This window comes from Juglans microcarpa x Juglans regia, chromosome 3S (assembly GCF_004785595.1).
Source record: "Juglans microcarpa x Juglans regia isolate MS1-56 chromosome 3S, Jm3101_v1.0, whole genome shotgun sequence".
NCBI classification, from domain to species: domain Eukaryota; kingdom Viridiplantae; phylum Streptophyta; class Magnoliopsida; order Fagales; family Juglandaceae; genus Juglans; species Juglans microcarpa x Juglans regia.
In genome coordinates, this window is record NC_054599.1 from 8017460 (window position 1) to 8034169 (window position 16710).

General features: G+C 36.1%; 1 protein-coding gene across 1 annotated transcript; it reads left to right on the forward strand.

The window, feature by feature from the left end:
* Positions 1-10345: 10345 nt before the first annotated feature.
* On the forward strand, positions 10346-16296 carry LOC121258490 (dynein light chain 1, cytoplasmic-like). The gene is made up of 2 exons (XM_041160015.1): positions 10346-10812; positions 15978-16296. Exons 1-2 carry the CDS (start codon positions 10582-10584, stop codon positions 16131-16133), a joined length of 387 nt encoding a protein of 128 aa, XP_041015949.1. The 5' UTR covers positions 10346-10581; the 3' UTR covers positions 16134-16296.
* The last annotated feature ends 414 nt before the right edge of the window (positions 16297-16710 follow it).

The following is a 16710-nucleotide window of genomic DNA, read 5'->3' on the forward strand; positions in this document are numbered from 1 at the left end:
CTTTTCTACCTGGGAACCCTTGAATTCATAGAGTGTATAGCCTCAAAAGCAACAATGATATTGTCCAAAATTAGCCTATAAGGTAAAAATGCACTTTGAGTAGTAGAAATAATATTGGGAATGATACCTTTCAGTCTATTGGCTATGACTTTAGACACAATCTTATATAGCACATTGCATAAAGAGATAGGCCTATAATCAAATACTGTTTTGGGACTTTTAATCTTGGGGATCAATACAATATGAGTTTCATTTATATGACCAACCTCTCCTATTGAATTGAGATCCTCGAGAGCAGCATTATTAACAGCACAGACAATAGTATCCCAATGACTTTGGTAAAATGCTGGTGGAAATCCATCTAGACCAAGAGAGCTCAAAGGATTCATTTGATAAACTTCTTCTTTAACCTCCTCTGCATTGTATTGCTTGGATAAATCTTTGGTATTGGATTCAAACTAAGATAGTTATTTTCTTAATTGAAAAAAAAAAAACTATGGTACGTTTGGATTTGATGGGAGGATTTGAATTAATTTGTGTTTTTAAAATTCAAATGCCTTGTATGAATATTTATATATATTAGAATGTGGATTTGGATTTGTATCGAAAACATACAAACTTTTAAACTTTTCAAGATTTTAGATTTGAATTGTATTCTAAAGAGTACTGCATAATTGATTTATTTCTAATTATATGCAAAAACACGTGGCAGCAGAATTTACAATTAGTAGTATAAATTTTTTCATACAAAATTAAGGTTCGGTTTAAATAATGAGATAAGAAGAGATAGTTTTAGATAAAAGTTAAAAATTGAATAAAATATTATTAGAATATTATTTTTTAATATTATTATTATTTTAAAATTTAAAAATGTTGAATTGTTTATTCTATTTTGTATTGAAATTTAAAAAAATTGTAATGATGAGATTAGATAAAACACATTTACTATCCAAACAAAGCAAGTAATAAGCATTTCTATCTTCGACTTTGGTGAAGTTACTTTTGGTTTAAATAAGTATTTTTTGTATGTGAATAATGAATATGGCTAAAATGCTTTAATAATATTATTATTATTTTATTTTTTGTACGTTTAGGGAATATCTTTTTTTAAATAAATTTTATTTATAGTATGAGAAAATAGTTTTTAAATGATTAAAATTTTTAAAAGGCTTCACATGATTGACTCCAAAATAATTAATCCTATAAATATTTCAATGGGTTCATTAATAGTAAAAAAATTTCTAAACTTAATAAAAATTTACATATGAATAAGATTTTTTAAAATACAATATTTAATCATGTAAAAATTATATAATATGTTTATCTCTTTCCAAGATTAAACAATCAATTGATTACAGATGTTTTTTTCTCAATAAAAAAAAAAAGAAGGTCGTGAATTACCCATTACTGTGCTAATTAATTATATAAGTTTTTTTTTTCTCGGCAATTATATAAGTTTTTTTTTTGTTTTGTTTTGTTTTTTAGCCAATTATTTATTTATTTTCTCTAAATAATTGTTTAGAAATTTATTCGCTGTTCAGACGTCCGAATGGAACGCAGGGAGACCATATCATGACACGTGTCACATGGAGCCGCTTGTTCCGCCGGACATCACCACTTAAATTAATTATTTAAAAGGCCATTGACTCCTAATGATTATTGAATAAGCCCACTTAATTAAAATATTCTTTTATTAAATTGAGGGTTCATTTATTAATTTTTTCAAAAAGAGTTTGTAGTGTTTGTACAACTTATATCAGTATGTAATATTACTCATTTATAGGGGTGTAATAGGTCAGGTTTGGTCCAGTTTTAGATAAAATTTGAGATCGAACTGGTATGCACCGGTTTTGTATTTTCAAAAACCAATTCCACACCGGTTATATTCTAAACTGGTACTTCTGATTTTATCAGCCCCAATCTGATTGGTCCGATTTTCCAGTTTTAATATACTATATCATATATTATATAATATATATAATAGTATATTATAGTATATAATACTATAGTGATAATATATTGTAGTATATTATAATATATATTATAATTGTATTATAGACTATAATGATATATTATAGTATATTATAATATATAGTGATATAAGATTTTAAAATTTAATATTATATTAATTAGTAATTTATCATATAATACAAAACTATTTTATATATAATTATATATTATATATAAAAATTATATACAATATAAAAAATTTTAATATATATATATGAACTGGTCTGGTTCGGTCCCCTTAAGTCGGTTGTGCGCCTTATACTACCCCTTGTAACATAGGGCTATCCTCTCGCAGGACTTAGGGCCCATTCGGAACTTGGAAGATACTGAGATCAACTCACTTCTGTCTAATTTTACACTAAGTCTAATATCCAAACACATAACTCTCAAATCACTAAATATCACTCAACTCAAAACCTTTTTATACGCGGGATCTATAAATGTTTTCAACTAAACACCTATTTGCATCGGGACTCACAACCTTTTTCAACTTCTCATAAATACATCTAAACTTATCTTAACATCCAAACACATCTAAACTCATATTTGGTGAGCTCCACAAAACTCACTCCATCATCTCAACTCATTGCTATTCATAAAAAATTCAACTCAGCTCAACATCCAAATGGGGTCTTAGAGTACTCTCATTGGATTAGTCAAAATTAAAAGATATTTTTTATGAATGTAAGATAAATTTGACTTTTGACTATTTCATTCGCATAAATCTGCACATTGGAATAACTATTTTTTTTATTATATAACAATAAAATAATATAAAATGAATTTGATTTTGGTTATTCACATCAAATCTCCATATTAGATTATACATTTATTTATTATATAGTAATGAATAACTAATAATTTCAAAAATATTTAATTTTTTTAATTATTAGTTTATTTTATTTTATTATATTTTACTATTATACCTATTATATATTAATTAATAATCATATTCTTATTAAATTAATGTATCACTAACTCAAATTAATATATCAATTGTGATAAAATATGTGATAGAAAGAAAGTGAGAGATAAATAATTAATAAAATATGTACTTGATGTATGTACGGTAATCTTTAAATTTAGAAAAACTTTTGAAAGTTACTGTAGCTTGGAATTTAGCTAATCCATTGTGGTCATATTTTGCTCTCTAATAGCTAAATACTCAATGGATTTAACTTTTAACTAATCCAATGAGAGTGTTCTTAGTAGTAATAGAAGACAAATGTTAGAATGACAAAAAAGAACTTGGCATCGAAATAACAAATACCAATTATACAACTAGCTAGTTATCATGCCAAAATGAATGGGAACTGTGAGGGGAGGCCCACCCCAGAAGGGCCCGAGCCTAGGAAAGTCCAACTACGAAGCCCGGGCTAGAATAGGGGAGCTAAAGACCCTGGGCCACAGGATCGAAGATCGAGTGCACAACACCTTGCATGAGGGCCCGAGATTTGAAATTATACCTCGGATGGAATTGGAAGCCCGGGGCAAGAGGATCGGGAAGTAAGTGCAGGCCCAATCAAGATTGGCTTGTCGACTCAAGGCTAGGGATGATCGGGAGGAACGCTTGGGGGGTCGACAAATTAACAAGTCTAATCACCAGGCCGGACAAGCACCGCATCGGCATGCACCAAGGCCTAGAGTCACGGATTCAAGGCATGAGCCAACTCAGGTCAGTGTCAGGGAATCCGGAGCGCGACGGAACATCCCACGAGCCAAAGATGGCTCGCTCGCGATTGGACGCCTCCTAGCATGACAGAGAAGTGGCGGCTAGACAGATGTAGGACGACTAACAGGGTGCGATCTCCAGCTAGGCCGTAGATTGATACCCACTAAGGCGATAGAAAGTGAGTGGTGACAGGCCTGGCATTTGACACGCCATGATCTCTCTCAACGGAAGAGCCTGAATCAGGTATAAATAAGGGAAAACCCTCCTACGGTAGACTCTCGATTCAACCTGCAATTCTACTTTGCTCTATATTTCCTTCTCCCTTACCAGAGAACTACCCACTGACTTAGGCATCAGAATGACCTCGGAGGCCACGGGAGCCTCTCTTTCTTCTTAGTTGCAGGGACCAAAGAGCTTGGATTTTGCGAAATTGTTCAGACTGCGAAACACAGCATCAACAGAAACTAACAAATAAATGGTACATCACTTGTACCAAATAACAAATGAATGGCACCAAATGGTATATAATTAACCTATAGATAGATATGTTCATATATAAGACTGGCACAATCCTCCTACTTACATATTAAGGATAAGGATCACTCTGCTCACGTGCTAGCAGATTCAGTTGGTTAGGATAAAGATCAAACAAGATCAACCGATTTGTTCAATCTCTAGGATCTTCACGGCTTGGTTATTTGATTTATGTAATCTGTTAGCTGGCTTATCTTCTTTAGTCTATCTCTTATAACAAACTTGTAAATTATCTTTATCTACATGTAACAGCAACGTATATAAATATAACAAAATATACTCTGCGGCTGGTAAGTTTTCCAGAACACTTTTTCAGTTCTTTCATGGTATCAGACGAAATCTAAAGCTTACGCTTCTTTCGATTCTATGTATGTTTCTTTCGCTGCCTTTCATCTTCCAGCACAAGTTATTTCCATCAAGCTTGACGAGACTAACTTCCTTGCCTGGAGTGCTCAGTTGCTTCCAATTTTTAGGAGCTATGGCTTGATGGGGATTGTTGATGGTTCCGATCACTGTCCTCCTAAGTTTTTCAGCGATGAACTCAAGGCCGAGGGTGTCCTTAATTCTGCTTATGTGGTTTGGTAGTACAAGGATCAAACGGTACTTGGCTGGATAGTATCATCTTTGTCTCCTTCTATTATTTCTACTATTTATGGTCTGAAAACATCTCGACTTGTTTGGCAGGCCCTTGGATCGCGTTTTGCTACACCTTCGACTTCTCGCTTTGCTCTCATCAAGAAAAAAATGCAGTCCCTCCAGCAAGGTCCTATGTCTTGCCAGAATTTTCTAGATGAAGTCAAGGCTCTCGTAGATGAATTATCGGCTATTAGCAAACCAGTTGAAGACTCTGATTTAATTCTCTCTGTTCTTAATGGACTCAATTCATCATTTCACTCCTTTGTCACCACCTACATGATGCTTGCTAAGGAAAAATCCATGCCTTTCTCTGATTTTCATGCAGAACTATTAAATTTCGATCTCATGCAAAGGTTTCACAACCAATCTATTCAACCAGAAACTGGATCTTATGCTCTCTACTCTAATAAACCTGGTGCTAAGTCAGGTTCTCGCAACAATAATAGGTCCCAGTTTACGGGATCTTCCAAATCAAATGGGCATGTTACAAGTCAGTTTCGGCAACCTCACTTGCCTACTTCAACACCTACATCTTCACCATCGGAATCCCGCTCTCACTCTCCTTGTCAGATTTGCAAAAGGGAAAATCATCAGGCTCTTGACTGTTTTAATCGTATGAATTATGCATTTCAGGGACGCCACCCTCCTACAGAATTAGCAGCCATGGTTGCTGAGGCGAACGCTACTTATCTAAATCAACATCAATGGTATGCCGATAGTGGTGCCAACGTTCATATTACTTCAGATGTTGCTAACCTTGCCACTTCCCAACCATATAAAGGCGAGGACTCTGTGGGTGTAGGTAATGGGGCAGGTTTGATCATCTCATGCACTGGAAATGCTTCCATAAAAACTCCATCTTCTAATCTTGCTTTAAAAGATATTGCTTATTGTCCTCAAGCATCAGCTCATCTTTTTTCTATAAATAAATTGTGTAGAGATAACAATGTTCTTTTTGAGCTCACTGGTTCAAATTTTTCTGTGAAGGACATCTCGACAGGGGTCATGCTTTTGACGGGGCCAAGTGATAATGGACTGTACCCAATCAATCTTTGTCAACTATCTTCATCTAAGCTCCATGCTTTCACAATGACTGTTGCTGTTAAGGCTCCTACCTCCACTTGGCATTGCCACCTGGGGCATCCATCTACAGCTATTCTTCATCGAGTCCTTACTAGTTTTTCACTTCCTGTTAGTAATTCATTCAATAAACAATCTGTTTGTGTGTCTTGTCAATTAGGAAAGTTTAAGCAGTTGCCATTCTCTGATTCTTCATGAGAGAATCCACTGCACCTTTAGAATTAATTCATTCCGATGTTTGGTCCACTTCCACTCCTTCCTTGAGTGGTTGTCGTTACTATGTAATCTTTATTGATGACTTTACTCGTTTTTGTTGGTTATTTCCTATTACAAATAAATCCGATGTTTTCTCTACATTTTTTAAATTTAAACAGTTAGTGGAAAAGCAATTTAACTATTCCATTAAACAATTTCGAAGTGACAATGGAGGTGAATATTGTTCTACTAATTTTAAGGAATTTCTAAGCTGTAATGGGATTTTTCATCGCCTATCGTGTCCTCACACATCTCAACAAAACGGTATTGCCGAGTGAAAACATCTCCATATTGTTGAAATGGGTCTCACACTCCTTGCTCAATTCGGGTTACCCAAGAAATTTTGGGTGGATGCCTTCTTAACATCTATTTTTATTATAAATCGTCTACCCACTTAGGTTCTTAATTTTTCATCTCCGTTTGAGCGTTTCTTTCATCGTTCCCCTAACTTTAGTTACTTTAGGACCTTTGGTTGTCAGTGTTTTCCCTATCTTCGTCCCTATATGCCTAATAAACTTTCCTATCGAAGTACACCTTGCATCTTCATCGGCTATTGCTCCAATCACAAAGGGTTTCGGTGTTTTGATCCCTCATCTCGAAGTATTTATATCTCCAGGAGTGTGGTGTTTGATGAAGCTGTGTTCCCTGCTCATAGACAGTCCCTTATCACTGACTCTGACTGTTCCATGACTTCCTCAGGTATCACTCCAACTTTACTCCTCTCTCCTCCACATATTTTATCATCTTTATCTTCTGACCATTCTCTAATTCTCGACCCACCTCTGTTTTCTTCCCCTGCTATTCATATGCCCACTGTCTCGCCCGGACCAATTTCTTCCCCTCCTTCTACGCCGATTTCCATTGACTCCACTGAGCCTTTTGTAACCTCCTCTCCAACTACTGCCCCTTCCCTTTCCAACACTTTTGACCCTCATCTATCACCACCTACCTATCACGTTGTCACTCGGTCTCAAACTGGGCATCTTCAACCCCGTTCCCTTTCTTCTACGCCGATTTCCATTGCCTCACCTGAGCCTCTCGTAATCTCCTTTCCAATTACTACATCTTCCCTTTCCAACCCTTCTGAACCTCAACTACCTCCACCTCCATATCATATTGTCACTCGGTCTCAAACTGGGCATCTTTAACCCCGCTCCTTTCCTGGCTTTAAATTATATCACTCTATGCGACACCCATATCATTTGCATCTTTGCATGCAGATGCTATCATTTCTGAACCCCTTACCTATGCTCAAGAGGCGTCTATGCCTGAGTGGTGTGCGGCAATGGAGAGTGAATTTCAGGCTTTACTGAGGAATGCCACCTAGACTTTATGTTCACGTCCCCTGGTAAGAATGTTGTTCCTAACAAATGGGTTTTTAAATGCAAACGCAGACCTGATGGGAGTATTGAACGGCTTAAAGCACGGTTGTTGTTGGCTATCTCCAGCGTAATGGTCTGGATTTTCATGAAACCTTCAGCCCAGTTATAAAACCTTATATTGTCCGTATGGTCCTTGCTCTTGTTGTTTCTTTCAACTGGGATATTCGGTAACTTGATGTTTCTAATGCCTTTCTCCATGGTATTTTGGAAGAAGAGGTGTATATGGCTCAACCATAGGGATTTGAGGACCCTGAGCATCCTGACTTTGTTTGCAAGCTTCATAAGTCCCTCTATGGTTTAAAACAAGCCCCTCGCGCTTGGTTCAACAGGTTGTCAACTGTACTCTTGTCTCTAGGCTTCCAAAGTTCTCAAGTTGACCCTTCTTTGTTCACTTATCACCATGATTCAGTGCATGTTTTCTTGCTAGTATACATGGACGATATACTTGTGACCACTAATGATCGATCATTTGTATCTTCTCTAATATCCAAGCTGCAGTTGGATTTTTCTATGAAAGATCTTGTTAGCTATCCTATTTTTTGGAATTGAAGCTGCTCGTGATTCCTCAGGTCTTCATCTTCATCAGACAAGGTATATTATTAATCTTCTAGAATGAGTTAAACTTTTTGGCATTCGTCCCTATCGTGCTCCTTGTGTTTCCGGATCCAAATTATCCAAATTTGCCGGTGAGACACTTTTCGATCCTTCAGAATATCGCCATACTGTGGGTGCATTACAATATGTTACTCTTACACGTCCAGATAGAGCCTATTCAGTGAATCAACTATGCCAACACATGCAGGCACCGACTACTGCACACTGGACAACGGCTAAACGAGTGTTGTGCTATTTAAAGAATACTCTTGATTATGGTTTCCTCTATAAATCTGGTCCCTTTTCAATCAATGCCTATTGTGACTCCGACTGGGCTGGTGACCCTGACGACAGAAGATCGACGTGTGGTTATGGAGTCTATATTGGTCCTAATCTCATCTCTTGGTCCGCCTAGAAACAACCTGTGGTTTCTAAATCTAGTACTGAGGCCGAATATAGGTGTTTAGCCTTGGTTACGGCTGAAGTATATTGGTTGCATATGCTCTTAAGCGAGTTACAGGTTTCTCTTGATTCCCCTCTTGTCATTTGGTGTGATAATATTAGTGCACTTGCTCTTGCTTCTAATCCTATTTTCCATGTGCGATCTAAACATATTGAAGTGGATTACCACTTTGTGCGTAAAAAGGTGGCAAAACGAGACATTCAAGTGGAGCATATTCCCACTACTTTTCAACCTGCTGATATTTTTATTAAGGGTCATACTGTTGATCGCTTTTGTTTTCTACGTGCCAAACTGTCGGTTTGTGACCTCCTTTTCAGTTTGCGGGGGAATATTAAGGATAAGGATCACTCTGCTCATGTGCTAGCAGATTCAGTTGGTTAAGATAAAGATCAAACAAGATAAACCGATATGTTCAGTCTCCAGGATCTTCACGGCTTGGTTATTTGATTTATGTAATCTGTTAGCTGGCTTATCTTCTTTTGTCTATCTTTTATAACAAACTTGTAAATTATCTTTATCTACATGTAACAGCAACGTACATAAATATAACAAAATATACTCTGTTGCTGGTAAGTTTTCCAGAACACTTTTTCAGTTCTTTCACTACTTACACAGATTTGATGACAATTTTCTTTTTGTTTCATTTTTCTCTTTCTTCTTCCTTTTATTTTTCTCTCTTTTTTCCCTTTTTCTGAACAATCTCCCTCTTTCCCACACACTAACCACATAAGGATAAAAAAATTTTATGAGGATTTGTCCCGAGACCCTCATGAGGTTTCTCCATGATCACTTCAACTTGGGCTATTGGCCTAAGCCTCAACTCCATGGCACATTGGCTCATTGAGAATCTATACAAAAATCACAAACGAGTTCTTACAGAATTAAATCATTAAATCTGGCACAAATACAACTAAACTCCACATATTGAGGCCCAACTGGGGGAGTTGGCCAAAAAATTAACTTGGACTGCGGTGCGGCAGAGCTGTGTGGTGAGAGCTTTGATCTGGTGTAAGCACTCAACTCGAGAAAATGATTAAAAGCTGATGTGTCAATCTCCTATTGGATGGTCTATTTGCTTTTCACCGCGTACGTCGTATTAGCCGATGGATTCATGCATAAATGAACACCTTTTTTAGGGTGTGTACCGTGTGGCGTGTAGGGGTCGGCTGTCCGAGTAAAAAACATTATAGAAGTTCTGGCACATATATTCAAAGATTGAAACTTAATATAGTTTGTAAAGGATAATGAGATTTATAAATTAAAATTTATAAATAATAATAAATATTAATGAGATAAGTTAAGATGATCGTTTAATTCAAACTGGTTAGTCTTTTAGACTTTTTTTTTAGGAGAAATAATATTTTTAAAATACATAAATATTACGTAATTTTTTTTAAAAAATAAATAAATAGAGACTAATATAAAAAAATAATAATTTTTTAATAATAATTTCTATTCTTTTTTAAAATGATTACACAATAATTATATTCTATAATTGTATGTAACATTATTATTTTTTTGGTCGGTCACTTCCCTCTAATTTTATTATAGAGTTTTGTTATATACCGTCACATTTATATATTCTTTAGATATTTTATTAATGTGATTGATTAAATAATTATTTTATAATAAAAAAACGACGGAGGCAATCACGGAGTTAACAAAGAATATCGACCGTTTTTGTTCAGCATATAGGTAAAATTTGTCGCCTCTACCCATCTCGCACTGTACTCCATACGGAAGAACGATGATCGCATCAACGCAGAATTAAAGAGAAGGATAGAAGAAGCCCATGAACAGTACTACATTCCGCACCTTCCTTCTCTGTCCCAGTCTCCCATCTTTTTCCCCTCTCTCTCTCCATTTCATAGAAATGAAACACTAGCCGCGGATTGGAGAGAATACAGCCTTACTCCTCTGAGTAATGAGAGAGTGAACAAGTGAAAAGGAAACAAATGGATGGAGCAGAGGAAGAGCTGGAGAGGAGGAGCAAGTTCCTCGACAGTTTGATTAAGAAGAAGAAAGCGATTGAACAGCAAGAGCAGCATGACTGTCTCAACGTGCGTGTCAGAGCCTCTGACATGCCCCTTCCTTTGCAGAACCGTGCCTTTAGCTGCGCACGTGACCAACTCGACTCCATGCCCGGCAAGCTTGACAGTAAACGCCTCGCCCTCGCACTTAAGAAGGTAAATGTTACTGTCTTACTAGGAGTTTTAGGTTGTATTTTTGGGTTTCATTTTTTTTTTGGAGTGTTCGGATTAATGGGTAGTGGTCAAATTTAGTGTGCAGGTGATCTTGCTCTATCTTTCTTAGTCTTTCTCGAGTTGAATGTATTTAATTTTGTGTAAAATGATTTAATTTTGATGCGGAGATTTTGGTTCACCCCTAAAAGCAATTAATTTTGGTTGTCAATTAGAGTGTTTAGGGTAAAGGGCCACACACAGGTGGTCCAGTATGCATATCTTTTGTCTTGGTTGGTGCTGAAGATTTGAAATATATCTTTTTTTTGTGTGTGTGTGTGTGTGTGTGTGAAGGCTTTGCTTCGTAGTGTCAGATTGAGCTGCGAATGTTTCGATCTTTCCACTTATATGTAAAAAAAAAAAATGTAATGTTTCAATCTTTCTGGTGTCGATCTTGTCAGTGTTGGATTAGATTTTGTATCTGGATTCTAATTTTGTTTCGACAAGGATTTCTATTGACATCATATGTACAGATGGTACAAATGCTAATTGTGTTAGCTTGAGCTAAAAATCATTTGTTCATTCGTTTGTAGTTATTATATTGAGTACAAACATCAATGACTCGTTGTTCACTCTCGGGAAGATTGATATACTTCATTTGTTTTGCAACATCAAATGGAGTAAATTTATTTTTAATTGTAACTTTCTTTTAACGTAATGCTTATAGAGTGCAGTAACATGCACTTGGCGGTCTAGCTGTTAACTGGATTAAGCTGAAAACATGTCTGAAATATCTCACACTTTTACACATTTGAATTTAGTTATTTGGATTTTGCAGTTGAATTTAGACAAGCAGAGTACTGAGCAAGATAGTTGTCCAATCGATCAGTTATTTCATATGAAACTTTTTCTTCATATAGTTATTTCATATTAAACTACCAAAGAAAGATAAAAAAAGACATGACTTAAATTTCACTTGCCATGATCTTCATTTGTTAGTGTAAAGCTCAAATGGACTGAGCCCCATATCACACGTGGGTAGCCCAAGTGGTAAGGGCAAACTTGTGTACATGAGCCCCATGTCACAGGTTCGATTCTTCTTGGGATCAAACTACGATTTAAGTGGGAGGCCATGGCGGTGGATTGCTATGCTAGTCTCCCCGAGGGTTTAGGTTCCATGGGTGAGTCCTAAGGGCTCTGCCGTGGAGTGGTTCAATCTTCAAAAAAAAGAGTCTCAAATGGACTGTCTGAATTACTACTTTTCAACATTCAGAGTGTGTTAACCCCAATGCTGTTAGCCCATTAGGTTACTTGTGACAACTTAATCTGAATTTAATCTGAAATTTCGTTTGGAGGATGAAAATTAGTCTGCGATCCCTTTAGATTGTACTTTTGACATGTGTTTTGGATGGACAGTCAAAATATTAAAACCCATTTGTCATTTTGGGTAGAATTTTTTTTGGAAGTATAATTTCAGGTGGAATTTGTTGGAATATTTCTTTTAACTAATCATGTCAGATTATTAGTTTTAAGTTGTTCATGTTCGAGTTTGTCCAGCCTCTTAAAATAATGTTTCTTAAATTAGAAAGTTCATGCTTTGTTAACCAATCATTAGGCTTTATTGGTTAAAAAAACATGAACTTTCCATCCAAATGAAGAACTGGTTTGCCTGTAATTAGACAGTCTGTATGTGGTGGCAACGTTTTAATTTTGTTTGTATCAAAGTCAAACAAATACAAGAGATGTAGCAAGAGAGATATCTGTTGCCATATGTGATGAAAGAGAAGATGGCAAAGATATTTCTTTCTTTCTTTTCCCTGTCAGGCTAGATTGCTGTTTGGATGTTTAAAGCTAAGGTTAGAGTTTCAAGGTCAAGACTCAAAATTAAGACAAATGAATATATATATATATATATATATATCTGGGCTTTCTTTGAGCACATTAATATACCATTGGTTTAACAAATATATTGCTCTAGTTTGTAGTGTCTGAAGTCTGAATGAGAAAGCTCAACATTGGCACATGGTTAGGCCCAGAATTATTAAAATGCACAAGAGGCACAACTCAAGTACACATGAATTATACAAAATAAACGCCTATTTAGAAGAAGATAAAGATTCAAGAAAGTCACGTAAATTTAGCCAATTAAAGTCTATGGATGCAGTCTAAGATAGAGTATTGGTAACAAAAAAAGGGTTTTGAGCTCCTCCAATGTCCTTTAACGATCCTCAAAGACTCTGTCATTCATTTCCATCCAAATGCACCAAATGAGGCAGATAGGACCCATCTTCCACACAGCTGCGACTTGAGGACTGCTGCACGTTATATTTGGCCCTGACTAGTCATTTTTTCTTCTCCTAGGTTGATGAGACTTGCATTAAGAATTGTAGCCTATAGTAGTTCCATTACAATACTTTTTTTTTATCGGTAAGTAGTTCCATTACAATACTTGTCTTTTCCTGCTGTTCTTTTTCTCCATGGTAATCTCAAATCAACAAATGTTTCTCCTTTTCCTGGTGAAAAAACTATGATCTTGCATCCACAGCATGTTTATCACACATAATATTCCATCTCACTTCCTCGCATGGAATCACTCAGCACAATATACATAGTCTTGTTGGTTTCAGCAGAATGTCATAATAGCATTGTCAATGTTGTGATCCATCATCTATAATAGCATTGTCAATGTTGTGATCCATCATCTTATTGCATAAAAATAGGCCTCTCTGGCTTACCTTAAACCGCATCTATTTGCTTGGGTTTATGATCTGCTCTTGTCAGGTATATGGTTTTATATTTTTTATTCAAGCCATTAAGTCAGAACTATTTATTAAATACTCAGGTGAAGCTAGAATTCAAACAATATATGGGTTTGAGAATAGACAAATTGGCCAAATTTCAAGTTAGCTGACCTGTTAGTTGTTACAATGTGTTGCTTGTGCTGGAGTGAGTAGAAAAGCGTTCCATTGGTATAGTGTCATTGTAAAAAGAAAAGAAAAAGAAAAAGAAAGAAAAAAAAGAAAGGCTTTCGACGGCCAATTTAATACCTGAAAATAGAATTTAGAAATGGGAAGTATGTATGAGTTTATTACACACCATAATAATAGTCCTGCATGTCTCAGGTTTTTGGTAGTTTCAAGGATCATTACATATTTGAAAATAATAAACTTAATCTTGGTTTATTTGTAGATTCTTGGCTCAAACTTCATTGGATTGATGTCTATCGAAACAGTGACCTACGATGCTATGACCATAACTATTCCTGTCTCTTCATTTTGTTTTTCAAATATGGAACTGGTATCTTGTGCATGAATGTGTAAGTGGCTGAAATTCTGTCTTAGGAATAGTACAGTACAGTCTAACATGTATATTCTCTAACCCAGGTTTGGTACTGACAAAAAGGTTTGTCCATCTGTGTATTTGTAAACTCTCTCATGTAGTTAAATGAGATGGACCTTGACTCGGGCTAGGTTGGTGAGTTTAAAACTTAGATCAGGCTTGGTTTACTACAAGTTAGCTTTGAATTGGATCCTAATTATGTGGCCTAATTGACGATGTTACTGGTAGCAATTACATGTTACTGGTAGCAACTACAAGTTAGCATATTGCAGACTGTATATTTTTAGAGCTTCAAGAGAAGAAGAATGGGGAAGAGGGAAATGATGGATACTTCAAAATCCTGCATTTCATTCTTACTATTGCATTACATATACTTAAGGTTACATTAGACAGTTACCTCATAGGGTATACTTACTACAATAAAACTAAAACTGATATTAGGTTCAATGCTAGACAAAATTAGAGACGAGACTTTAGCATTATTATGTTATGTTCCCTGAACTGGTTTGTACTGGTGTGTACCTGAACATACAGGATTGAATCAGTCTGTATAAGATTTGTTTCGGAAAATGTCGGTCTGAGGTGAGTGTGTTCCAAAGTAGAATTGCTAAATCGGGTAGAGTGAGGGCCAAATTGGATCGACCCAGATCAAGTCGATTGAGTCTTCATTAATGGATCAACTTGGGTTGACCTGAATCAAGTGAGTCAGGTCGTAGCTTAAACCAGATAACTTTATACAAGAATATGAATATGTCAGTCGCAGATAAGGATTACCATATTCCCTTGTAAATAGCTGTTATTCTGGATAGGAGTCAAATCTTAAACCTGTCTGAGGACACTGGACCTGAGAGAGAGACACACAAGCCCAACTACCAAAAAGCCCTCTTTCTTCAACTCTGCTGGCGTGTAGTGGTGCCATTGGTGATCTCTGATGGCAAAGAACTCAATGGCCAGCACAGATGACAAAGAACTCATGTTGGCAACCCATGCTAGTTGCAATGGAAACAACTAAAAATGTCACTGTGACAGAAATGCCGCAAAAACAACCGCCATGCTTGGTGGCACTGCTGCACCACCAACCACCATAGCCGAGCTGTTGACCACTACCAACCCTTAGCAGTCATGAAATAGCAACATCGTAGTCGTTAACATACCAACCAGCCATCCTCTCACGACCATCAACACTTGTTATCCAATGGAAGAATGAAAGGTAGAATATCGAAAAAGATTATTGAAGGAGAGGGACCTAGCAACCTTGCTCTGAAACCTTGCAAATTTTAGGATTTAGAGGGAGAAGAGAAAAAGAGAAAAATGATGGTATGTTCAAAATCTTTCACTACTATCTTGCTGTAGCCTTTATATTTACTTTAAGTTGCATTTGACAGGTATAATTACTAAAATGATGCCCTCTAACATAAACAATCCTTGTTCATAGCCAAAAGGCACAGAAAACCACTGTAACAAATACAACTTTGACTCCTACCTCTCCAAATAGAATGCTTGGAGATAATAATTGTAACTGCATACAGTGATTATGCAACAGAAGATTGATACATATGGTAATTGAGCTGAATACGATTTTACTTTCTTCCTCTCTAGAGCAGGTTATAAGGTAAATTAGTGTTCAAACGAATTTAGCTGGAACAAGGGGAGATAGGCCTCTAACTATTCTAGTAGACATACTATGGATGAGTTCCAGGAACTCGCTGCCCATGCATGACTATATGACAAGAGAAAATTTCATGAATACAATATGGCTAGTTTTGTGTATTTCTCTCCTTCAAAACCTTTCACATGCAGCCAACTGATGATATTTTTAAATTACTTGTCAGGAATTTGATTCTTCGTATGGTCTAGCTTGGCACTGCATTGTAGGAACCAGCTTTGGCTCATACGTCACACATTCCTCGGGGTGCTTCTTGTATTTTTCAATTGACAAGGTTTACATCCTTCTCTTCAGGACTACTGTTGAGCCTTTAGACCATTGAAAGCCTTTAAAATTGAAATGCATCCAACTCTATGGTTTATAAATATTTCCACTCTCAATTTACATGTAAAATTCATAACGGCTGTATTATCTCTTCTAGTTTTTCATTTCTGTATCGATGACTTTCCTTATATTACAAGCATAAAAGAGTGATAGTTTGATGTTCATTATGTCCTACAGACTTTGCTAACAGCATAATGTTTTATGGAAAATGGTAAAGTTATTTTTCGAATGCCAAAAATTATTAGATAATCCAAGAGCACAGATGGCTTGGTACTTCCATCCTACTTCCATTTTTTTTTTTTTTTAATATTAGCTGCAGACGCGCTTCAGCCGGTTCCGCGGCGGGGATGCAGGGGCGGTTGTCCCTAGCATTTTTGTTGTTTCTGTAAGTACTAAATTTTAGTGATATGTCATTTTTTGATTGGATGAGAGTATCAAAGTGTCCGAAGGACTATCTAAGTAGAGCCTTTTTGGTTACTTTACGTCCAAGACCTTCCATCTGTTTTAATGCTAAAGATTTGTTGAAATGTGTAATTTATACGAACTGAAGTTTGATAGTGCAAGATGAAAAAGGT

Excerpts from the sequence above, each read along its gene's own strand:
- LOC121258490 (XM_041160015.1), top strand. The coding sequence starts at position 10,582 with ATGGATGGAGCAGAGGAAGAGCTGGAGAGGAGGAGCAAGTTCCTCGAC. Across the intron at positions 10,813-15,977 it reads TCGCCCTCGCACTTAAGAAG|GAATTTGATTCTTCGTATGG; the intron begins GTAAATGTTACT and ends ATTACTTGTCAG.